The 26,642-nt window shown below is 45.1% G+C and overlaps 1 protein-coding gene across 1 annotated transcript in view; it reads right to left on the bottom strand.

Moving 5' to 3' along the window:
• CERK (ceramide kinase) overlaps positions 1-18,512 on the bottom strand; it is a 66,530-nt gene extending 48,018 nt beyond the window's left edge. The window contains exon 1 of the mRNA XM_069977010.1: positions 18,229-18,512. Coding sequence (XP_069833111.1) covers positions 18,229-18,457 — 229 coding nt within the window. The 5' untranslated portion in view covers positions 18,458-18,512. The remainder of the gene's footprint in view (positions 1-18,228) is intronic.
• Between the last annotated feature and the right edge of the window lie 8,130 nt (positions 18,513-26,642).

Raw genomic sequence — 26,642 nt, 5'->3', positions numbered from 1 at the left:
GATGCCAATAGATTATATAGGGTTGTCGCGACAACAGGTTTCCTTTAAGTATTGTAAAAGCCACCAAAATTCAGTCTTGGGCTTCAAGCACACAGAACGGAGCTGTTATGAAGAAACATAGAGCTCCTTACTATGGGTCTGTAGGGCACTCCATATGGTTCTCCAAACAGATATTAATACCTGGGAAGAAATACCTAAACATCCTATGGAGCTTGCCACACACAAATGTCTTCATATTAAACTGAGGTATACTTTAGCACCATGTTGTCATCTATGTGTACACTACGGGGGAAATTTATCAAGGGCCTCATGGCAGTCTATGGGGGGCTCGCGAGTCTTCCCTCTCAGATTGGTAGAATTGACACATGTCCATTCTTCTGCGCGAAGAGAGGAGGTGCGCGAGCTTCTCATAGACTGCCAGTATGACACAGAGGCAGGTGGGATTCAGCGGATGAGAATTCCACCGCGGAATTTCACCAGTTTTATTCCGTGTGAACTGGCCCTAAGTGTCAAGACTGACAGCAGTACCTACTGAATAGGAGGAACCATAAATAAGAAAAATGCCCAAATCTGTGGACAGCTATAACATAGAAGATGACGACTTTTGGAAGAACCCTTTAAGTCCTCTTTAAAAGGGTTATCCAGGACTAGAAAGAACACAGCTGCTTTTTTGCAAAAACTGCACCACCCCTGTCCTCAGGTTTTGTGTAGTATTACAATTCAGCTCCACTCATTTCAATGGAACTGAGCTTTAAAACTGAACCCACACAGGACAAAAGTGGTTCTGTTTCTGGAAGAAAGCAGGCATGTCTTTGTAAGCCTGGATAACCTCTTTAACATTCAGGTCTTTCGATATAAATGTGATTCATGAGAACCCATTTACCCATTAGGAAATAGTGCACTGCAAGTATTTTACAATACACCAGCTGTGAGATTTCTTAGCCTTAGCAGGTGAATATACAACCCATGTACTAAACCAGAAACATTTACAGCCTTCTTTTTTTTATTTTTTCTTTACAGACATAATATACCCAGAGGATATTAAAAACTACTACTGTACAGTAATATTTGACACACAGTAAAAGCTGAAGTTTTAATTGCTATGCAACGTAAGATTTATCACTGTCTCTGCTGTAAATTATTCATTAATCATTACCATAATGTATGAATACTGCATAACAATACCGTCCTCCAGAGACAGATAGAGTTAATGAGGCCGCTCCTCCTCCTCCAATCTAGCTTCAAAATGAAAGGAAAAACCGTACACACAGAAATAACCCAGACAGTGGTTTCAGTGAACATGTGAATCACCTTCTAACCCTTCTACATTACACAGAACTTAAATAGTAACTCAACCCTGTGAGCTAAAATGCTAAATATAATAGGGAATTTCTCATTAACGATTAACTTCTCTACAGAGAAGACCAATACAGCAAGGTAGGTGGGGAATTTACATCCTGCACAGCTGCCCAGAGAATATGCTACACTGTATACCAGCGGTTCCCTACCAGGGTGCTCCGGGATTCCAGTGGGAATGACACTGCGACTTTAAGCATGTTTAGCCCGCTCACCCTGCATTACAGCACATCAAAGTGAGCTAAGCATCCCCAGAAGGCGCGCAGCCGCAGTTTCTAGGGATTAGCGGCCCACTTTGATGTTCACTGTAACACGGAATTAATACACATTGGGATCCTATAGGAGGGGAAAACGGAAGGAAGTTGCTGGAAAGTGCAGAGCCTAAGATGTCTGTATGGCAGGTTCTGAAAGAGCTGCAAGAAACCATTGTGGTGACATGGAGGCCTGGGCCAGATGGAGAGGAAAAGTCAAAGTGGAAGCTTCAGATCAAAGGAGATGTCAGTGAATCAACGAATTATGTGTTTTTTTTTTAGTTGGAAGTGGAAAACTCCCCTATGGTATATAGACTAGTATAAGGGCTAATGCACACATCTGCACGAAATGTGTCCTGCGGAGTGGTCCTCGGAGCTTTTAGCATCGCCATTAATTATGATGTCACGAGGTCCGATACTATTAAAAAGTTTGCCATGCTATACACAAAAAAAAAAAAAAAAAAAACTGTTTTCTGGTGGATCTGCATTCATGGTGTCCACTGTATCCTTTTTCTGCAGTATCAGACACTGGCAGATGCAGTGGTTTGCTACGTGCTTAGCTAACAGGCTGGCTGGTGGAGAGTCTCTAGGCCTCCAGGAGCTAAGGAAGGCTACTAGAAGCATACTCACGGTTCCCCTCAGGCTTTTGAAACTCCTGGGCAAAAATCCAAAAGTGAAGAAGCCCGGCATCGCGCACAGGTGCCTGCATGACGTCACAACGTGCGTGCGCGCATGCCCATAGGTAATCTGAGCCAGAGAGAGGCAGGACATGTCTCCCCTGCTCCACCATGCCCCCTCAACACGCTGCCGCAAGCAGAACGCAGCAGCAAGGGAGAACCACAGTAGGCCCGACCGCCACCAGGCTACAGGATGCTGTCTGTGGACAGGCTTATTCCTTTAGGGAGCCCCACTTGGCTGAGCCATCTAAAAAAACTTTCATCCACACTACAAAGGCTCCTATCCGCAGGACAGGAAACCAGAACTGAGGTGTGTAGAGGTGTGTCAAGCTTGGACTCAATGACTGCACCCCTGGGTCCTCTCTAGGGGTGCAGTCATTGGGCGCTAAAGGTCAAAATCTTTCCTGGTGTCTCACACTGTAGTAGAGGAAAAGGGGCACGGAAAGTGTGTCCTTTCTGCTAGGTGCAGACTACCGTTGCCTTTTGGGGTACCACCAAAGTGGCGGTCCCTTGGTGAACTACGAGATCAACCACCATTACTTCCTGGAGACTGCAGTTGTGCTGAACATGCCCGCCCCACATTAGCAGGTCGTAACCAAGGGCAATAGGTTATCAAAGCAACGCAGGCCTGTGGGGGAAAAATTAGTATCTATTGCTGTTCACATTTGTTTCGGATGTTCTGTTAGGAGCTTCCATTGCATATTCCCTTAAAGATGGCAGACAAAACAGCACAGCTGCCCGCATTATATTGTGCAGTAAAATGGACACCATGACAGAAACTGCAATGGTGCCTAGCCCAAGATGAATTCTGTTCTATTACCACTATTCTGCTCGAAGTTATGAACATAGTCTTACTTCTATAAGCTGCTGACCTCTGTCTTAATGGTCCTTTCGGCTGGAATCACGTGTAGTTGTTGGGACAGTTTTCTGAGCTAAAGCCAGCAAGTGGAATGAATAGGAATGAGAAATATAAAAAGGAAGGCTTTATTTCTTCCTTCTGCCACTTCTGTCTTGGGGCATGTATGTTTCTAGCAGTCACATCACACAGTGAGATCCTATAGATTTCTGCTCAGTGTTTACAGGTAGACAAAAATTAAAAAAAAGAATGCGTCCACATGAGCCTGGCTAGACGAGCGGTATTACAAAAGCTGCATTGTTCTTCCGATGTTTATTTGATTTAACATGTGCAGGATATTGTTTGTTTTTGGCAGGGGATTAGTTCATGGAACAGCCCTTTAAATGGCTCAATGAATGTCAGTGCGGTAGCACCTGAGTTTCTAGCATGAAGATACAAATTAACAACACAAAGCCACTCATAGCTGGAACTGTGTGCACTGCATGTGACCAGATGGCTTTCTTATTACTTTGCAGAATTATCCAGCATAGGGCTTTCATTCTTGATCCCAGCAGATAGGAACTGGGTAAATGTGTTTGTTTTTTGCCTTTTTGTAGTTTTTTTAAACAGATTTCAACAAAAAAAGAATGCAAGCAAGTATGTGAATGCTAATTTAGAAACATTTAGCCTCCCTAGGAGGCCCAAGCCGAGCTCATGTGAAGAACGCTACGGTACTTCCTAAGCATCTCCAGAGACCTGTTGCTATGGGAACACGCAATACTGATGGGAAGAATTAAAAATATAGACATGCAGTATGTACATAGTACCAGGGACCTCTCTGTACAGACCGCTGATCTGTTCCCCAACCAATGCACTGAAGGAACAAACTCACAACATCTGCAAGGCCTTCCAGGCTGTGCATGCACCACAGTAACCCCTTCCATCCAGGAAAATGATACCATACAGATAGAGAATTTTACATTTTGTTGTATTTTTACTGGGATCATAAAATGGAAATGAAATGCTAATGTGTTTGTCATTAATAGAGCTATGTTCAACCTCTGGGATATTGATTTCCAAGGACCTCCAAGACCCTTTATACTCATCTGACACTAGGGACATTTTACTGGGATTTCTCTAGACAGTCAGTTGATTTAACAGAATACTTGTAAGAAAATTATACATCCGACCGGCTATCAATCAGCCTAATCGATATGAGTTCAAGCTAAGTTCAGAGTTTACAGGAGAGAGAAATCATCCCGCTATATGCACGGCAGTGGAGAACAGACGGCTTATAAAGATGGCTAGTGCTGTTATTCTCAGCAAACAGACCTCAAAGGAAAGACAGGAAGACGTATACATAATTTAGGAAAACATTACCTTGCAAAGTCCTGTCACAGTCCTGCCAGGGTTGCTCTGGGAAATACATGTATTTTTAAATCGCTGTATACACATTACATTTTTTGTCATATTTTCTTTAATATTTTCTTGTTATTAAATGTTTTAACCAAGTAAGGACATATGCCATTGTATACATTATATGGGAAAAAAGGTTATATATGTTTCAAAAGGTTATTCCATAATGACACCCTGTGCGATAGGGTGGGGTGGGTCCAGAGCACTTAGCTACCTCTGCCATACCCAAAGAGATGAACAGGGAGGGTCAGCATGCAAGTGTGACTGCCACTCCAGTCATGGAAAAGCAAGAGGTGGTGGTCCTTGCTATTGAACCCCCACCAACCAGACACCCATCATTTAGCTAGCTGGCATGGAAAACTAATCTGTAGATTTCTGCCACAGATGTAATTCAGTGAGAATTTGTGTTTTTCCCTAAGGACCCTATTACAGAAGACGATTATCGTGTGAATGCAGGCAATGATAGAGAAACCGTTCGTGTGTTGTTGATCTCATTTTTTTGAGCTGAACCTAAAACCATTGTTAATCGTATAGTGTAATGCCACATCGTTCATTCATTTGCCGAGATATGATGGCATAAACAATCGTAGTAATGATCGTAACTAATGACTATCGTTCTGCGTAATATGGTGTACGATATGGGGTAGCTCTCATTCACTATTTGTTTATTGTTCATCAGTAAAAATTGTTTCATCTAATAGAACCCTAAGCAATTTCCCATGTTTATTATGCAGATCTTTTCCTGGAGTGTGGAAATGCAGTTTAAAATCCCCCTTTTATTTGTATTACTGACGGAATATCAGCAGATTCTTCGGACCCAGGTGGTATATCGGTGCCTAAATTTTCATAGAATCCATGATGTGTGAACATGGCCTCATTGGTTTAAAAATCTGTATTCTTCTTACAAACAAGAGAACATCCAAAAGTCTTTATCAGCACTGTTCTACTTATCATATAAATACAGAAGGTCTTTTGAAAGAGACCATAACAAATAAAGATGAAGGCTAGCATAACGTATTACCACTGTACCTTAAGTATATCCTTCCAAGGGTGGCAAAATGAACCAAATGCACCTAAAAATGGACGGTTTCATGATGGACTGTGCCTCCCATTAGATTTAGTAATTATAATTGTCTTGCTTCCCAGAATTCAAGAGAAAAATGTTGCTTCCTTCTCGATCTTAAAGAAAACCCAAGCATTTTCTCAAGGTTACAACTCTGTACACTGAATACAGATCCTCAATATGTCCATAATTACGGATCATAGAGCACTCTTATTATGTCATAAGTGTTGTATCTATTACAGATCCATAATACTGAAGGGCTGTCTAGAGGGAGGAAGAAACACATAAAACAGCCTCTTACAGATGCAATACTGATGACACAGAGATGAATTTGTATTCTCAACGCTCTCCATAGACTTCGATAAGCATATTGTACCACAAAAACTGGATACAAGTAACACACTTTTATGCTCATAAGAAAAACCCAAAGATTAACATTTTCTCTATGATAAAGACTGTCTTTTGACAATGCAGAGCAACATCCATAATGTACACAGCTTAATGGAGGCCTAAATAGGGCCCACTTGACACCAAGTTTCTGGAGCCTGTTCAAAAGGTACTGCTTTTTCTATAACTGTAACTATTATATAAATTCAAGGGAGGCCTGGATGCTTTTCTTGAAAAATATGATATTACAAGTTATAAACATTAGATCTCTGATGATACATTGATCCGGGGATCCGGGGATTCTGATTGCCATTGGAGTCGGGAAGGAATTTTCTCCCTGTTATGGGGCAATTGTTATCTGCCTCATGGTGGTTTTTGCCTTTCTCTAGATCAACACAGTCTAGGCTGAACCTGATGGACTCGTCTTCTTTCATCTTATTAAGTATGTTACTATTAGCCATATTACACCAAGCGATTATCGTCCGTATTTGGCCGATTATCAGCTATTAGTGTCGATAATCGTTTGGCGGAATAGGTAATGTTAAAAGACAATATGCATGGTCAGCTGGCTGTCGCTTTGAGCATTAGGAGCAGCAGCAGACCGCTGCTGTCTTCTATGGGCCACTTCTATGGAGGCGTGTGTAAGCTCAGTGAGGCAGAGTTGGTTCAGGGCTGCTGAACTGAATTTAGGGGACATGGGAAAACCCATTAAAGTCTAAAGATTTCTGTATACAGTAACATCTGCTATTTTAGCTGTGTTAATCATTTCTAAACTACATGCATCACAAATATCTTTCTGTCTCTTTTCCCTTTGGTTCAGCGGTAGTTGGACACCTTAAGGGTGCGTTCACACGTACAGGATCTACAGCAGATTTGAATCTGCAGCAGATCTGCAGCAGATTTGATGGCCTAGAGTTACTTTGCATTGAAACTGCAACTTCAAATCTGCGCTGTCAAATCTGCTGCAGATCTTGTACGTGTGAACACACCCCAACTGTACCAATCCTTAGAAGCACTAACATATGAACCATTTATAACAGATGCTGGTGCAAAACTGACCAAATAAGCCCTAAGGGTGCGTTCACACCTACAGGATCCGCAGCAGATTTGATGCTGTGTTCAGTTATTCAAATGAAATCTGCTGTGGAGGGGGGTGATTCACACTTATTAGGGGAGGGGGCTTTGTGTTATTAAAAATAAATTTTTCTTTGACTTTACACATATACTAGAAGCCCCCCTGGGGGACTTCTAGTATATGCACTCTGATTTCTAATAGAGATCCATGCAGTTTAGTTATACTGCATGAATCCATGAGATCAGTGTTCTATTGCTTTCGGCTGCTGCAGCCGAAGGCAATAGAATGCAGAGCCGGGATCAGTGCCATTACGGCGCAGACCCCGGCCCGGGCTGGATGCGGGGATCCCCCCGCTAGACCACCAGGTATGGAGATGAGCAAGTATTTAGAAGCAGCTGTCAACTTTGACAGCTGCTTCTAAGTACTTAATTAGCTGCGGTCCCGGGCTACATGCGGCACCCGGGATCGCGGCAGTGAACTCCCATAGCGGCACCAAGACGTTCAGTAACGTCCTGGTGCAGCTATGGGTTAAACCTGTAACCTAATTTCACAATTTAACTGTGGCATGTAAGGGATCTGTGAGGCTCTCACATGCTGCGTTTACACGGAACGATTATCGTTCGAATTATCGCATAATCGATTGCATTTGGGCGATAATCGTACCGTGTAAACACAGCAAAAGATCAAACGACGAGTGAGAAATCGTTCATTTTGATCTTTCAACATGTTCTTAAATCGTCGTTCGCTGAAAATTTGTAGATCGCTTCGCGTAAACAGTCTTTCACTGATTTACCCTATGTAAAAGAAGGGCTTAAAAAGAAGGATCTTAAAAAGGATCGCAATAACGATTTTCTTACGAATTTTCAAACGGTTATTTTAACGATTTATTCATCTAAACACTGATCGTCATAAAAACAAAATTGTTGCTTCAAAATCGTTAAACGATCGATTGGGCGAAATATCACTCTGTGTAAACGTAGCATTACCCTATCAGCAGTCTGGCAACATGATCTCCAGGTTCAGATGGGTGCCGACACTAGAGCAGATGAATTGACTATTGTTAGACCTTATTTACACGTTCCCTGCAGGGGGGGGGGGGGGGTATATTATATATATATATACATACATACATATACACAAAAATGGTGTGCAACAGAACAGAGTTTGAGGTTTCCGGCATCATGCATCATTGTGATGCTGGGAGCTGTGTACCTGTTTGGTAAATCTCCGTGGAACTGTACTGACAAATGCGTGCGACTGTCAGTACTGTACCGCAGAACTCAGAATTCTTAACATCATAAGGATACATGATGTCGACAGGACAGGGATTCCGGTCCACAGCACCTGCTTATTGCACGGACCATGTAAATAAAGCCTTACTCAAATAAAAGGAGGTAAGTGGGCACATATGTGTTTGCTCTCGAACAGCAGAACTAAGGGCCATGTCTTAAATTTAGGGGCATTTAACCTTGAGTAAGGTGGCTGTGAATAATTACATCTTTGTATGTGTGTATTGTGTATATGTAGGTCTGTATGTGAGCACTATGTATTCGTAGGTCTGTATGTGTAAACTCTTAAGTGAATTATAGAAATGCTGTGGAGACAGGAATAATTCATCTCTACTGATATTCAAGCATTTATAATACGGTCTTCTAAATCTCTTGCGAAGTCTCCTCTTTAATGGGTAATGTAAGGTATAATTTAAGATTTTACTTTTACTATGCAAGCAATTTTGTCCCAAGTGACAGGAATGGAGCAGAGTGTCTGGCTTTTCTCTAAGCCTAATCTCTGAGAGCCACAATAAGCAACATATTAATATTATACAAAATACATTACAAGCCTGTATATTACAGTTCTGTCCTAATTCAGAGAGACCTATTTTTCGGGAGAAAAAAAAACAATTAAATCCTTCTATAATCCAGTTAGCAGGCTATTTACAGGAGGTACTTACTTGATAAATATGGAGAGCCTTATGGCAGTGAGTCATGTGTTTTATACAATCTGTTTGTGGGTATACATATGCATATCTATTAGGTCTGCTTTGTCTCGCCATTTTACTTAAAAATTTAGAAAGAAAATACACAAACTGATACACAGCGAGTCATTCATAACCAGTTATAGGCTCGGTTCACACGTTGTAAGAGTGCGGCTGTATTTGCGGCTGTAATTGTGCGGCGGTATTTTTGGTGGTTCGTGTGTATGCTTGGAAGTATAGGATATACGGCTGCACAGTGCACACTATGTATGAATCTACGGCCCTATCGTAAACGGACCCGTAAAAAATGAACAAGACCATTGTTTGCGGCTGAATATGCGGCCGTGGATTGACAGGCGGTCCGTACGGAGTACTTCAAAAATAGCCGGCAATGATGCCGAATGCCGATGCCTCTAATAGTTAATATATTAAATTAATCAAACACATTTTCTTTGTAATCAAGACACTTTCCTTGATCAATAATTTATTTCTAACGAATCCATCATTTTGCAATTAAATATACTGGTAAAAAAAATAGATATATAAATAAATGTATATTTATCTATATATTTATTTTTTGACAGTATATTGAATTGCACAATGATGGATTCGTTAGAAATAAATTATTGACCAACGAAACTGTATTTATTTCAACGAAAATGTGTTTTTTTAATTAAATATTAATTAGTACAGGAAGCTCTATAAGCCGTTAATTCATATGCCGGCAATAGAGCATTCTGTACTAATCATCACTTTACTTTAATGAAAACATCAAATGTTTCTTCTAATTATGTTGTGACAATAACATTATTAGAAGAAACATTTAGAATTATATGTGCGCTCAGCTGATTGGCTGATCGGCTGAGCGCACATATAATAAGCCGGTCCGCAGTACAGTGACTTCATTGTGCTGCGGACCAGCGAAGAGGACGCATCGGGGTGAGTATAGAGCTCTCCCCACCCCCTCCCCAGCACTGCACCCCTCCCAGCAAGGAAGGGGGGTCACTTAACCCCTTCCTTGCTGGGATGGGTGCAGTCTGACATCAGTCTGGCCCCCAGGGGGTTAAGGGGGATGCAATACATCCTCCCTTAACCCCTTGGGGGCCAGACTGTAAGCAGCGATCTGTAAAGATGCTGCATACTGTAAGGAGCACAACACCGCTCACAATGATGGGTGTTGTGCTCCTGTTTGTGTGTTTCTCCCTTTTTGTTTTTCAGATATCGGTATCCTGGGGATTACGTCGGATTCCGTGGACTACGTCGATGACCAGCGTTTTTTTAATGTTTTTTTTAATAAAATGGTCAATGAGGGGTGTGGGGGTGTTTTTATTTGAATAAAAAAATTTGTAAACTTGTGTCTTGTCTTTATTTCTTTACTTTATAGACTTAGTAGTGGAAGCAGTCTAATAGAAGGAATCCATTACTAAGTCGGGGCCTAGTGTTAGCCGGTATAAAATGGCTAACACTAACCCCCCATTATTACCCCAGTACCCAATGCCACCAGGGGTACTGGGAAGAGCCGGGTGCCAGTGGTCCCGGAGCGTCAAAATTGGCGCTCCTGGACCGGGCGGCAGCAGGCTGGTAAGATTTAGGCTGGGAAGGGCCTAAACCAATGGCTCTTCCCACCCTGGTGTTACCAGGCTGCTGTCGCTTGGTTTTTAACCCGGCTGGTTATAAAAATAGGGGGGACCCTATGCGTTTTTTTTTAAATAAATAAATAATTAAAAAAAAACGCATAGGGTCCCCCCTATTTTTATAACCAGCCGGGTTAAAAACCAAACGACAGCAGCCTGGTAACACCAGGGTGGGAAGAGCCATTGGTTTAGGCCCTCCCCAGCCTAAATCTTACCAGCCTGCTGCCGCCCGGTCCAGGAGCGCCAATTTTGACGCTCCGGGACCACTGGCACCCGGCTCTTCCCAGTACCCCTGGTGGCATTGGGTACTGGGGTAATAATAGGGGGTTAGTGTTAGCCATTTTATACCGGCTAACACTAGGCCCCGACTTAGTAATGGATTCCGTCTATTAGACGGCTTCCACTACTAAGTCTATAAAGTAAAGAAATAAAGACAAGACACAAGTTTACAAATTTTTTTATTCAAATAAAAACACCCCCACACCCCTCATTGACCATTTTATTAAAAAAAAACATTAAAAAAACGCTGGTCATCGACGTAGTCCACGGAATCCGACGTAATCCCCAGGATACCGATATCTGAAAAACAAAAAGGGAGAAACACACAAAAAACACACAAACAGGAGCACAACACCCATCATTGTGAGCGGTGTTGTGCTCCTTACAGTATGCAGCATCTTTACAGATCGCTGCTTACAGTCTGACCCCCAAGGGGTTAAGGGAGGATGTATTGCATCCCCCTTAACCCCCTGGGGGCCAGACTGATGTCAGACTGCACCCATCCCAGCAAGGAAGGGGTTAAGTGACCCCCCCTTCCTTGCTGGGAGGGGTGCAGTGCTGGGGAGGGGGTGGGGAGAGCTCTATACTCACCCCGATGTGTCCTCTTCGCTGGTCCGCAGCACAATGAAGTCACTGTGCTGCGGACCGGCTCATTATATGTGCGCTCAGCCGAACAGCCAATCAGCTGAGCGCACATATAATTCTAAATGTTTCTTCTAATAATGCTATTGTCATAACATAATTAGAAGAAACATTTGATGTTTTCATTAAAGTTAAGTGATGATTAGTACAGAATGCTCTATTGCCGGCATATGAATTACCGGCTTATGGAGTTTCCTGTACTAATTAATATTTAATTAAGAAAACAAATTTTCGTTTAAATAAATTCAGTTTCGTTGGTCAATAATTTAATTCTAACGAATCCATCATTGTGCAATTAAATATACTGTCAAAAAATATATATATAAATATACATTTATTTATATATATATTTATTTTAACAGTATATTTAATTGCAAAATGATGGAATCGTTTACATTTAATTATTGAACAATAAAAGGGACTTTATTAGACAGAAAATGTGTTTTATTAATTCAATATATTAACCATGAGACACATCGGCTATAGTGCAGAGGATCGCAAACCCCGGTAATAGCGATTCATGTAAACTGTGTTCCCTGCTTTCCCAGATGCATCCAGAGGTGTTTCCATCACTTTCTTAACATTTTATTTGTTATTTTTAGTTGAACCAGATTTCCAAGTAAATGACCGTATGTTTTGAGCCGCATGTCTATTTTTTCCCACGGCCGGAGTTTCACCCGCACATTTACAGCCGCATAAAAAATACAGCCGCACAGTTACAGCGTGTGAATCCAGCCATAATTTGGATACTACTGACCTGAACTAACAGCATCAGCAGACTCTACAGTATGGTACTGTTAGGTCACTAGACCCACCAAGGCCCTTACTTGGGTGCAATAATGTGACAATGTTAGTTAAGTACCTTATTGGAGTGTAATATGACTTTATAAATATTTAGCCACACCATATACGAAGAGGAAATGGCTCCTCCAAAGCAACTAAAAGACAGCTCATACTTTGTGAATGTGTCAGCAGATATCAGGTATTGCATCTACAGAAGGTGGTGTTCCCACATACCTGTTTTTGCTGCGTTTTTTCCTTTACTAGAACCTAGACTGTCTGTGTAGGCTGTACATGTGATTGGCATTGCCAGGCTTAATCAGATCATTGATGACAAGAAGGACTGGTGTAACATCATGTTTTGCCAGCTGCTGCCCATAAGCGCACATCTAAACAAATGCATCTGTTTTTTCAGTGCGTTTTACCTGCTGTTCTAAAACATAAATATGAGAACATAGCGTCTCGGCAGGCAGAAGTGGGTCAGGTAAAAGGGCCTGTGATCAAGCTGATCACATCTTTTGTGAAGGTATTCAAATCATTGATAGTCGGCAGCACATCTTCCCACTGTTAATGGGAATGTACAACGGACTATAAAGAAGTTAACACACCGCAGAATGATCCGGCCTTGCATACAACGGCTCTGCATACAATCTCACTGATCTGCACTCAGTTACAGCACTGCCTCAGGTTGTGATTATTAACAGTTTTAAAAGTACCTCCATGTATAGTCCCAGAGTCTGCCTGTCTCTTGGGGCCGGTATTCAGGGTAAACAGTTATTTCGGCGACGTAAAAAGTTTTGTTCCAGTGTGTATAGTTAAAGTGCCATTGCTCACATAGGGTTATATGGGCATCTGTGCCAGAATTCAGGACAATTATAGGACATGTTCTATAATTTCTGGACCTATTTTCCGGCATGGACACCCTTCAAAAAATCCTGAAGGATACCTGTGCCCAAAAGAACCCCATGGGTCAGATAAGAAATTTAGATAGATTATTGAGACGTGTGAAAAGGGCCCGAGTATGCAGTTTTTCCCGACTGGCCACCAGAAGATCGGGTAACCATAAATACATCCATTTTGATTCAATATTCAAATGGTGTAAATGTATCCATGGTTACCCCATCTTCTGGAAAAGATGTATAAAGACAGGTACAAATTTACAACTGGGGAGTAAATTTGGAAAAAGTGTACGTCTGGTTGTTTAAAGAAGGCATACTTACCCTGATGCCCTAAATTATTGCCTAACAAGTACCACACAGCTAGCCACTGAACCATGAACTAGCTGAAAGGTCCAGATACCAGGAACAACTGGTATGATGGAACGAAGTAGGGGAATGTAGGCTTGTTTTTTATTTTTACCCCACCCATAGCCACTTAGACTGGTGGTTTTTGCAGGTATCTAATGTCCAATCATTTTTTGCACAATGTCAACATGGGGATTCATATAGCTTTACAGCGGGCAATGTACAGTAATTGAGAGTTACACAATAGATACACATTGGGGGAGATTCATCAAATCTTGTTCAAAGGAAGAGTGGAGCAGTTTCCTATAACAACCAATCAGATTCCAGCTTTCATTATAACCTCTTAACCACAGATAGAGTGGTCATTAAAGGGAATCTGTCACTAGGTTTATGCCACTTCAAATGAAGAAAGCATAAATAAGTGACGGAAATGCTGAACAGATTTCTGTATAATTCTGTTCAGCCATTCCCCTAATATGCAGGAGAATAGGATTCTTGCCCACACCCCACACCCCGCCCTCCAGCTGCTGATTGACAGCTGACTGCCTATAAACAGCATGGATAGATAACTGCCAATCAGCAGCTGGTGGGTAGAGTTTTCTGCTTCTCATGAATATCCAGGACTACTGGGCTCATGCTCATAATGGAGAAGACTACGTATTGTCCATGTTATCCGTGAAGATATCTCAGAATCAGCTGTACAGCACAATGTAAGTGATACATCATTCTGTTCAGCTTCTCTGTCACTAGTTTATGCTACCCTGAGATAGGACAGCATAAACCTACTGACAGAGTCTCTTTAAAGGTCCTTACTGTAGCCCACCATAGACATTTTTTACAGTAGGACTAAAATAAAGTAATAATCTTGCCAGGACTGCAGGGGACATGACAGGGATGTATACTTTCTGTCCCTGACCTCCACTCTCCATGTGCCACTCCCACCGAAAATGGTCGCTTAGCATAGATTCCATACTGAGCAGCCATATCTGGAGGGAGCAGCATGTCAGCAGATGTTGCTGAAATGCTAACAGCAGCTAAAAGTGGGCAGTCCGGGACTGGCAGCCAGAGCAGGATTGCTAATCAATTTTTACAGGACAACTTCTTTAAAAAGTACAACTTGCCAAAAAAAAGTAAGCCCTCATGTTATTGTAATAGAAAAAAAAGTTACACAGCTGGGAAGGCAATGACAGAAAAACAAAAATATTAATTGGGCATTCTGGAGAAGTCCATTGAAAAATTTTTATTAGAGCATTGTATTGGCCCCCAAAAAATTATACAAATCCCCAATATACACTTATTACAGGAAATGCTTATAAAGGAATTTTTTCCCTGCACTTACTACTGCATCAAGGTTTCACTTCCTGGATAAAATGGTGATGTCACAACCCGACTCCCAGGAGCTGTGCGGGCTGTGGCTGCTGGAGAGGATGATGGCAGAGGGATACTGAGGGACACAGGGCACTGGAGGGACACTGAGCATCCCCCTGCCATCATCCTCTCAGTCACAGCCCGCACAGCTCTGGGAGTCAGGTTGTGACATCACCATGTTATACAGGAAGTGAAGCCTTGATGCAGTAGTAAGTGCAGGGAAAAAAGAACTTTATAAGCATTTCCCGTAATAAGTGTATATTGGTGATTTGTATAACTTTTGGGAGGCAATACAATACTTTAATAAAAATTTTCACCTAACTTCTCTTTTAAGGTCCAGAATGCATGCTGGGGGAAGGGGTCAAAAAGTCCTCTGAAACATTAAAGGGGTAGTGCGGCACTAAACAATTATTCACTAAATAACACACATTACAAAGTTATACAACTTTGTAATGTATGTTATGTTAGTGAATGGCCCCCTTCCCCGTGTTTCCCCCCACCCACGCTAGACCCAGAAGTGTAGTGCTCCATACTCACCCGATTCGTGTTGACCCCGGCCGCCATCTTGGGGACAATTATGTCATCTTCGGGAGGCCAGCTGAACGGCTCTAACCTTTCCTCATGCCGGCCCCCTCTGCGGAGTCTTCAGCTGCTCAGCTGCAATTGGCTAAGCATAACTGTGCTCAGCCAATCGCGGCTGAGCAGCTGTTGACGCCGCAGAGGGGGGCCGGCATGAGGGCCAGAGCAGGATGCGTAATCTATTGTTAAACTAAAACTTAACCTAAATTTATATATATATATATATATATATATATATATATATATATATATATAAATTTGGGTTACGTTTTAGTTTACCAATAGAATACGCATCCTGCTCTGGCCCAAGAAGTGTGTTCTGCTTTCATTAGCACATGCAGGAAGCACCTGCTCAGCCAATCACTAGCCAAGACCGGTCACCGCTATAGCCAGAGACTGGCTGCATGCCAAAAAACAAAAGCAGGAAGTGGTACTCAGTCCAGACAATGCACCATGGGGGATCAGGGCAAGCAAGTAGATTTTCTTTGTTGTTGTTTTCTTCCCCAGTTTTTTTTTTTTTTTTTTTTGCACACCCTGAGCCCAGACACACAATTTATGTTACAACCCCTTTCAGTCAGTGCAGTAACAACTCAGCTAATAAAAAGCATTACTCCAAAGTAACAAAAATAAACCAGCTCAGCAAAAATACTAAATAAGAGTATCTGTCTGCGAACAAGTCTATGCCCCGAGGTAGTTATGTGGCACAGCTGCATCCTTCTCCCTTCAGCTTGCTGAATCCCACTCCTGCTATGAGATGGGCAGAACAGTATGTAAGTGAGGGAAGCGCCCACTTGGGCACTTCTCCTATCTCTATCGATTAATATTAATCTGAATACCCAGACCGATGGTAACTTTTAACATGTCTGTGTGACAGTATATAGCAATCTGCACATCTAGCTACTGGTGGGCTCACCTGCTCAGTCCCTGTCCCCACAGCCAGGCTTCTATATAGGGACCCTTTGTTCTCAGAACAAGGAGTAAGAAAAGGCTATGTAGTAGTAAGAAAAGGCTATGTAGTAGTAGTAGTAAGAAAAGGCAATGTAGTAGTAGTAAGAAAAGGCAATGTAGTAGTAGTAAGAAAAGGCTATGTAGTAGTAAGAAAAGGCTATGTAGTAGTAGTAGTAAGAAAAGGCAATGTAGTAGTAGTAAGAAAAGGCAATGTAGTAGTAGTAAGAAAAGGCTATGTAGTAGTAAGAAAAGGCTATGTAGTAGTAAGAAAAGGCTATGTAGTAGTAAGAAAAGGCTATGTAGTAGTAAGAAAAGGCTATGTAGTAGTAGTAGTAGTAAGAAAAGGCAATGTAGTAGTAGTAAGAAAAGGCAATGTAGTAGTAGTAAGAAAAGGCTATGTAGTAGTAAGAAAAGGCTATGTAGTAGTAAGAAAAAGCTATGTAGTAGTAAGAAAAGGCTATGTAGTAGTAAGAAAAGGCTATGTAGTAGTAAGAAAAGGCTATGTAGTAGTAAGAAAAGGCTATGTAGTAGTAAGAAAAGGCTATGTAGTAGTAAGAAAAGGCTATGTAGTAGTAAGAAAAGGCTATGTAGTAGTAAGAAAAGGCTATGTAGTAGTAAGAAAAGGCTATGTAGTAGTAAGAAATGGCTATGTAGTAGTAAGAAATGGCTATGTAGTAGTAAGAAATGGCTATGTAGTAGTAAGAAATGGCTATGTAGTAGTAGGAAATGGCTATGTAGTAGTAAGAAAAGGCTATGCTGTCAGCTGCCAGGAGTACAGACACAAATCATGCAACAATTCCTAGAAAGGACCTAAGACACAATCCACAATATTCAGCCTTGTGAAGTTACTAAACATTTCTACAGACCAAGTAGCAGTCATTTATAACCGACTAGTGTGAACAAATCCAACCACCAGGCAGCTGTCAGTGTGATGGGAAGTGTGGTGTCATGGTAAGGAAGTCCCCATGGTTGTTTAGAATCTAAACCTAGCAGCAGTGCCAGTACTATGGCTGTCCTCGGTGCCGGCTCTGTGGCTGCCCTCCCCTCGGTGCCGGCTCTGTGGCTGCCCTCCCCTCGGTGCCGGCTGTGTGGCTGCCCTCGCTGCCCGCTCTGTGGCTGCCCACGGTGCCGGCTCTGTGGCTGCCCTCCCCTCGGTGCCGGCTCTGTGGCTGCCCTCCCCTCGGTGCCGGCTCTGTGGCTGCCCTCCCCTCGGTGCCGGCTCTGTGGCTGCCCACGGTGCCCGCTCTGTGGCTGCCCTCAGTGTAGATTAGAAAAAGGATGCCACACAGCCTATGATACTACTTTGATCTCCACAACATCGCTATAATAATATTAGGGCAGACAGGAAAAGTATGGAAAGTTCTACCAAGTTATATAAAGGGGGGGGTGCCTATAGAGGCGGGCCAGTCACACAGGTGCAGCAGACTGAGGGCACCAACCTGCGGCTCTCCAGCTGTTGCATTGCTGTCAGGGAATGCTGGGAGTTGTAGTGTGGCAGCAGCTGGAGAGATCCACAGCTTGGGGGATAGTGACCTGGTAACAAGCACACAGCACTGGTGGCAGCACATCAGTGTGGAGGGCCCGGGAGCCGCTTCCCTATATCACACATCTATACACTATGCAGCAGCCTGGCACACTGTACATGAGCAGCGGGCCCAGCACCAGTGTCACATCTCCCCCAGCTGCCTCTCCTGGCACTGCCCATAAGATGCCACTCACCCGCTCGGCCGCTGTCCCTTCCCCGCCGGGCCCTCACTTCTCTCCACGACAGCAGCGCCCGGCCGGGGTCCAGGGTCACCTCGCAGCTGTGACTTCTCACGGCCAGCACGGAGCACAGCACTGGAGGTGAGGGCGGCTGCACGGCCTCCATGACGTCTGTCTGCGGGGACAGGGAACAATGACATAACCCGCCGGTGTCCCCGCCGCTGCGCGCAGACCCCGATGACATGGACGGTCCCCCAGCTAGCGGTCCACCACTGCCATTGTCTGCTACAGTAGCTTCACTAACCACGCCCCCTCCTCGCGTCAACGCGTATGCAAATTACCCACGTGTGGGAGGAGCTGTAGACTGGCAAAGCGAAAGAACTGCAAGGAGGGGGTGAGGAGCGCGCACAGGTGGGAGGTGCGGGGCGGTCCTAGAGCCCGTGCTGTATATGCTATGAGCGAGAAGCACTGGACACGGAGGACTTTGCGGACCAACAATAGTTGCTGGTCTCCCTTAAAACTGGGTATGGCGCGCATGAACAACCTTCACCACAGGATTCTTTATCAGAGTTATAAACAAAGGACAACTATGGAGCTGTACCTTAGCATGATTTGTAAGTTCTATATATGTGTCCCCCTCACACCTTGTCATTGTGCGGCCTGCTCTAGTATTATGGGAACCATACCTGTACAAGCTTCAGCAGACACCGGCAGATAGATGGCAGGAGGATAAAGCCAACTATACCTGTATTTGTTGGCCATTTCTAAAGTTATATAATGGTTGTATTCCATTGTTGCTAAAGTGTCCTGGAGGCGGCACTAAGCACCTGCTCACCTCACCTCTGCAGCTGTAGCTTGGCTCCGCCTCTAGGACACTTTAGCTACAATGGAATACAACCATTATATATCGTCAGAAATAGCCAGGAGAGAAACAGTGTTGGAGTGCGAGGCCATGTGTAGCCAGCCCCCACATAGTATAACAGCAACCTATTATTCCCGCCCCCTGTAGCCCCCCACATAGTATAGGTCCGTGTGTAGTCAGCCCCCACATAGTATAGCCCCCAACATATTATCCCCCCCTCCGTGTAGCCCCCCACATAGTATAGGTCCCTGTGTAGTCAGCCCCCACATAGTATAGCCCCCAACATATTATACCCCCCATGCAGCCCCCCACATAGTATAGGTCCCTGTGTAGTCAGCCCCCACATAGTATAGCCCCCAACATATTATCCCCCCCATGCAGCCCCCCACATAGTATAGGTCCCTGTGTAGCCAGCCCCCACATAGTATATCCCCCAACATATTATTACCCCCCTGTAGCCCCCCACATAGTATAGGTCCCTGTGTAGTCAGCCCCCACATAGTATAGCCCCAAAATATTACCCCCCCCATGTGGCCCCCCACATAGTATAGGTCCCTGTGTAGTCAGCCCCCACATAGTATAGCCCCCAACATATTATCCCCCCCCTGTAGCCCCCCACATAGTATAGGTCCCTGTGTAGTCAGCCCCCACATAGTATAGCCCCAAAATATTACCCCCCCATGTGGCCCCCCACATAGTATAGGTCCCTGTGTAGTCAGCCCCCACATAGTATAGCCCCCAACATATTATTACCCCCCCATGTAGCCCCCCACATAGTATAGGTCCCTGTGTAGTCAGCCCCCACATAGTATAGCCCCAAAATATTACCCCCCATGTGGCCCCCCACATAGTATAGGTCCCTATGTAGTCAGCCCCCACATAGTATAACATATTATCCCCCCCATGCAGCCCCCCACATAGTAAATGTGGCCCTCTGTAGCCCCCACATGGCATTTCCCCCTGTACAGCCCCCACATTGTAAAAAAACAAAAACAAAAGTATACTCACCTCGGATCCAGCAGATTCTTTCCGGTCCTCTCTGGTCCGCTGCTGTTATCTGCTTACATCTTCCGTCATCAGCAGCCCGATGCAGACCGGCCCCGGAGTCTCATAGCTCCAGCCCCGCGGTGCCTGCACCTCTCTCATCTACTGCACGTCGGCAGACGTGTGACGTCATCCGTTACTGCCGGCCACAGAGCAGTAGATGAGAGAGATGCAGGCGCCGCGGGGCTGGAGCTGTGAGACTCCGGGGCCGGTCTGCATCGGGCTGCTGATGACGGAAAATGTAAGCAGATAACAGCAGCAGATGCAGAGCGGCGGCGGCCGGTAGGGCTAGCGGAGGGGGGTTGGTCGGCGGCCCTCGGACTGATAATCTGAGCAGCCCGGCAGGCATTTGCCCGGCCTGCCAGATTATCAGTCCGGGCCTGGTTTGTAGCCTTAGAATAACTTGGCCACATTTTTCCTGAAATGGCACAATTCTTGTCCTGAGTTTGCCTGTAGTTTTGCAGCTCAATAATATTAAAATGAATGGGGCTGAACTGTAATACCAAACACAACCTGGGGGACTGGTGTGTTGCAGTTTGCAAAAAAACTGCTTTAACACTTACGCTCTATCACGTCTTAAGGAACACGGTATCTCAGTGTTCTCTGTGTTTGTATGGGTTTCCTCCCCAAAAATACAGATAGGTGAATTTAGATTGTGAGCCCTAATGGGCACAGGGACCACAATTGACAAAGTATATACTGTGCTGCGGAATCAGTTGGCGCTATACAAATAAAAGCATTATTATTGTTATTATTATTATTATTATCATTATTATTATCATTATTGACGATATGTGTGAGAATCGCACAATTTTATTGCAACACCTCAACTAGAAGTCACTATGAAGCCCTAGCCTTGTTAAAGGGGTACTCCGGGCTCGGGTTATTTTTATTCTGCGGCCGGGAAGGGATAGATATAGAGGCCACCAGTCACTTACCTCCCCAGTTCCAGCGCCGGGTTCCGGATTGCGCCGCCATGTTCTCCCATCCAGCTGCCGCTTCCTGGTCTTAGCTGCAGCTTGAGACGTGATGTCTCAAGGCAGCTCAGCCATTCAGCGGCCGAGGCTGGACCCTATGCTACGACCGCTGAATGGCTATACCTCTTTAAACAAACTATGGGCGCTGAATAAGTTAAAGCCTCTGTGATTTATATAACAAGACCTCACTAAGCCCCTAAATGGGGGACTTGCAACTCTCTTGAGATCAAGGACCTACCGTATTTTCTGGCATATAAGACGACCCCTGACTTTTAAAAGGTTGTCAGGGGTTCGCCTTATACGCCGGAAAATGTTAACCCCCGCCTGACTGCAGCCCTGCTGCTGTCAGGTAGGGGTTAACTGCAGCTAAATTTAAAAAAAATATTAATTTACCTGGGGCCCATTCCTGGCATCCGCGATCCTCCCGTACACTACCTGCGCCGGAGACAGAGATCGCCGAACCTCTTGCGGGCAGCCGAGAGTCTCCGAGCCTCTCCGATGAGGCGCTTGGCTGCGCTTGGAGAGGTTCAAGAACGGGCCCTCAGGTGAGTTAAATATTTTTTTTAATATAGTGGTAGCCCCATACGGTGGGGTTGGGGCCATTCTTAAGCGACCATACCCGACGTATAAGACGACCCACAACTTCTAAGAAGATTTTTCGGGGTTAAAAAATCGTCTTATACGCCAAAAAATACGGTATTTGCTCTATTCAGATGAACAGTCACAAAACGTTCCACAAAAAAAATCTGCCCAGTGTTAATATACTGTAATGGTTATGGTAGGAAGAGTATAGTCACTTTTTCATTATTAGTTTTTTGTTTTTGTTTTTTTAAATATGACTCTTGTGAAATCTGGTGGAGGTGGTTGTTATTGTGACTAAAAGGTTCATTGTAGAAAGACTAATTATGTAGGCTGAGATAAATATAAATGGGCCGCTGAAGGAAGGAGTACTTTGTTTGTCCCATGACTGCATTTAGCAGGGTACATGACCTTAATTCTCAGCTGCCCCTGCTGGGAATGGATTTCCCTGATGATACTAGAATTTAGCACTCTCAGCTGAAAGAAAAGGAATTCTCTCTTCACTTCTACTACAGGGCAGCGTGGGCACAACAATCCAGACACTTGTCTTCTAGCTATTTAACAGAATACTGTGGGTGTTGGAATCTTGTAGAAGTGTAAAAGTTTCTGTTCCACAAGCATGCACAGTAAAATAAAGAGCAGAATTATTACATCTAAAGAAGCCTACATACCATATCTGTCTTTTTACACTTGCTGAGACAAACTCAGTAATTCACATTGATCCAATGATGTTATCTTGCACTTGCTTCATCATGTTCTTTTGGCCATAACACAAATGATTTTACATAACCACATAGTTCACCTTAGAGATGCAGTTTTAGGCTATGCTCACACTACGTATGAGACCGGCCGTTCCGTGACTCTGGCCGGGTCACGGAACGGCCGGTCTCAGCCCGGATCATCACGGCCGGTACTTAAGTACCGGCCGGATGATCTTTCCTCCCTGGAGCTCTGATGCGGGCGCATTAGCACGCGCCCGCATCAGAGCTTCCCATAGCACAGAGTGAAGCAAGCGGCCGAAGCCGCCCGCTTCACTGTGTCAACTGACAGGTCCTTCTGCGGGCGGAATTCATTGAATTCCGTCCGCAAATAATGGACCTGTCAGTTGTTTGCAGCACCGTATGGGAACCGGCTGGAGCGTAGACAATAAGTGTACGCTCCGGCCGGGATCCCATAGCAAATAATGCTATGTTCCACCCCGCAAATCTACGGCTGTAGTTCTGCGGCGAGAACTACGGCCGTAGATTTACGTAGTGTGAACATAGCCTTAAAGTACAGAATGTACACAGCTAGAACACATTATACATTTGTTTTCTGTTTTCTATACAGAGACAATAGTTAGGGTGCATGTTGAGAATGTCCTGTCCAGGGATCACTTCTGATGAAGCTAGCAAACCCAACGTGAAACCCATGCTTTGACACACTCACAGACCTGCGCAGTCTGATTGTATGACATATACCAGGCAGGTCAAGATCAGTCCTAGGTCCGCTGGGTAATTACTAAATTTATGTTTTTACAGTTTTTCATTATAATCTGCATATAAAAAACAAGATGTACAATGCACCAGCACTCCTGACAAAGTCACCAGAGGGTAACAATACGCGTTGAGTCTGGTCCAGACTCCAGCGTTATTCCATGATCGTTGGATTGGTTTGAATCCATCTTTGTATAGTGGAACTTTTACATTTTTCTTTATTTGCTTATTCAGTATGTTTTTATTTTTTTTTGTATTTTGGCACTAGTCACTTTATATTCAGATGTATTTTCAAGGTGTTTACTTGTCATTAGCATATTGCAGTTATACTTCACACACACTATTGGTATTGTATTTTTTACTAATTATACAATTTATTTGCACTTAATGTAGGCATACCCCTAGTTACATCACATTACAGCACTTTATGATATTTAAATATACAGTGGTGCCTTGGATTGCGAGTATAATTTGCTCCAGGACCGTGCTTTTAATCCAAATCCACTCTTAGGGTGCCTTCACACCTACCGTATCGCAGCAGAAAATCCGCTGCGGATCCGCAGCAGATTTAACTAAATGAATGAACACAGCATTAAATACGCACTGTCAAATCCGCTGCGGATCCGCAGCAGATTTGTAAGTGAGGATTTGATGCTGTGTTCATTGATTTAGTTAAATCTGCTGCGGATCCGCAGCGGATTTTCTGCTGCGATACGGTAGGTGTGAAGGCACCCTTAAGCATCTGCTGCATTCATGGCATGGCCTGTCTGCTCTTCTGCCTGTAGCATTGTTCAGAGCAAGGTAGCATGCTGTAAAATCATCTTACACAGGATGGGGGGGGGTGCACTGGGGTTGGGCATATGCTGTAAATCTCTAAGGTGGACACTCTAAGTGTATGACAAATCTTTGTTGTAACATAGTCACATTTTGTCACGGCCGCGGCGGCGTCCCGTGTTCCGGGCCGCCGCCGCGACCTCCTCCTGCCCCATGCAGCCGCCGGGGTCCTTGTGCAGGGACCCGGCGCTGCTGCTAGTTCGGCCCCTGGGGGCGCCTCACCTCTCCTCCGCTCCTGTCTCCGTCTGTGCCGGCCGGCGCGTGCGTCCCCGCCTCCTAGGGCGCGCGCGCGCCGGCTGTCTCAGGTTTAAAGGGCCAGTCCGCCCTTAATTGGTTAGTTGCACCAATCACTCCCTATAAATCCCAGCATGCCCTGTCCCTTGTGTTGGAGCCTCTACATGCTTCCCATAGCGTTTGGCCCAGCCCCCTGTTGTTCCTGTTTCCTATCCGCTACCTGGTCCCAAGTCCTTGTTCCTGATTTCTGTCCGCTACCTGGTCCCTAGTCCTTGTTCCTGATTCCTATCCGCTACCTGGTCCCTAGTCCTTGTTCCTGGTTCCTGCTCCCCTGTCACTTCGTTGCTCCTGTGTTCAGCCTGTCACCTGCGGTTACGCCTACAGACCTCTGCCAGCACCATCTCCTGCCTTCTGCTCCTGCCACGCCTCGCCTGCCGTCACTAGCAACCAAGCCAGGGGTAGCGACCTGGGGGTCGCCTGCCGCAGCAAGTCCATCCCGCCTTGCGGCGGGCTCTGGTGAAAACCAGCGGCCCCTTAGACTCCGCTCCCTGGTGAGGTTAGTGCCATCGCTGGTGACGGTCCAGTGAATCCACTACTCCAGGCGTGACAGTGCGGCGGTTCGGATCACTTTCGGCTGAGATGTCCCCAACGTCCTCAAGCGTCCGGGAAACTCCAGCACCTAGGTCCGGTGGGAGAGGTCTCCCTGAGTGTGAATGCCACCTCTCCAAGTTTGTCTGTGCCAGTTTCCATCCAGACACCCTCAGGACAAACTCACCAGACTACTGCCTGTCTCGATTCTGGGTCAGCAGGCAATTTTATTGCAGCTACATTGGTCCAGAGATGGCGGCTACCCGTGACCCCACTAGCCAGACCCCTGACTATCTCCTCGGTCACGGGCGAGATTCTTACCGACCATGTGCACTACCAGACCGCACCTCTAGTCCTCCAGGTGGGCACTTCACATCTGGAAAAGATCTCCTTCTACGTCCTGCCCCATTCTTCTTCTTCCACCATCCTCCTGGGACTCCCTTGGCTGCAATTACATGTCCCTAAACTGGACTGGAGAACCGGGAAGATTCTCAGTTGGGGTCAGAACTGTTCCAACCAGTGTCTGAGGTCACCTCAGCCCAAGCATTCTATGTTGTCACCCGAGCCCGCCAAGCCTTTGTCCGGCCTACCGGCAGAATACCAAAGTTTGCCTGATGCCTCCATCTGCAGGCAAGAAAGAGGGGGAGGCCAAAGGGGGGGTACTGTCACGGCCGCGGCGGCGTCCCGTGTTCCGGGCCGCCGCCGTGACCTCCTCCTGCCCCATGCAGCCGCCGGGGTCCTTGTGCAGGGACCCGGCGCTGCTGCTAGTTCGGCCCCTGGGGGCGCCTCACCTCTCCTCCGCTCCTGTCTCCGTCTGTGCCGGCCGGCGCGCGTGTCCCCGCCTCCTAGGGCGCGCGCGCGCGCCGGCTGTCTCAGATTTAAAGGGCCAGTCCGCCCTTAATTGGTTAGTTGCACCAATCACTCCCTATAAATCCCAGCATGCCCTGTCCCTTGTGTTGGAGCCTCTACATGCTTCCCATAGCGTTTGGCCCAGCCCCCTGTTGTTCCTGTTTCCTATCCGCTACCTGGTCCCAAGTCCTTGTTCCTGATTCCTGTCCGCTACCTGGTCCCTAGTCCTTGTTCCTGATTCCTATCCACTACCTGGTCCCTAGTCCTTGTTCCTGGTTCCTGCTCCCCTGTCACTTCATTGCTCCTGTGTTCAGCCTGTCACCTGCGGTTACGCCTACAGACCTCTGCCAGCACCATCTCCTGCCTTCTGCTCCTGCCACGCCTCGCCTGCCGTCACTAGCAACCAAGCCAGGGGTAGCGACCTGGGGGTCGCCTGCCGCAGCAAGTCCATCCCGCCTTGCGGTGGGCTCTGGTGAAAACCAGTGGCCCCTTAGACTCCGCTCCCTGGTGAGGTTAGTGCCATCGCTGGTGACGGTCCAGTGGATCCACTACTCCAGGCGTTACACATTTTTGCAGATGACGCATTAGTTTTACATTTTGAATATTTGTGAACACAGAATTACATTTGAGAACTTAAGTATTAACTTTTTCCTACCTCTGGGAATAATGTCACATAAGACATTTTTCTACATTAGGATATTCTATAAAACAGGTCACCCTTGCAGAATTAAAATTTATGAATCTGAGTTGAAGTAATTTATAATGTAGAGATGATTCATTGTAGTATCACTGTCTGTAATTGTCTGCTTTCCAACACTTCATATTGGTCTTCTGCAGTTCCTAAAGGGAATCTAAGAGCATTGCAATGTATAATATGCATGTAGGCATGGACAGCAACGTGAGCTGCCACTGGCTAAATCAGAGACGAATAAGGTAACCCCTTAAAGACCAAACTTATTTTCATTTTTGCATTTTCATTTTTTTCTC

This window comes from Dendropsophus ebraccatus, chromosome 1 (assembly GCF_027789765.1).
Source record: "Dendropsophus ebraccatus isolate aDenEbr1 chromosome 1, aDenEbr1.pat, whole genome shotgun sequence".
Classification (NCBI taxonomy): Eukaryota; Metazoa; Chordata; class Amphibia; order Anura; family Hylidae; genus Dendropsophus; species Dendropsophus ebraccatus.
The sequence above is the reverse complement of the archived record's forward strand: the minus strand, read 5'-3'. Positions and strand labels throughout refer to the sequence as shown.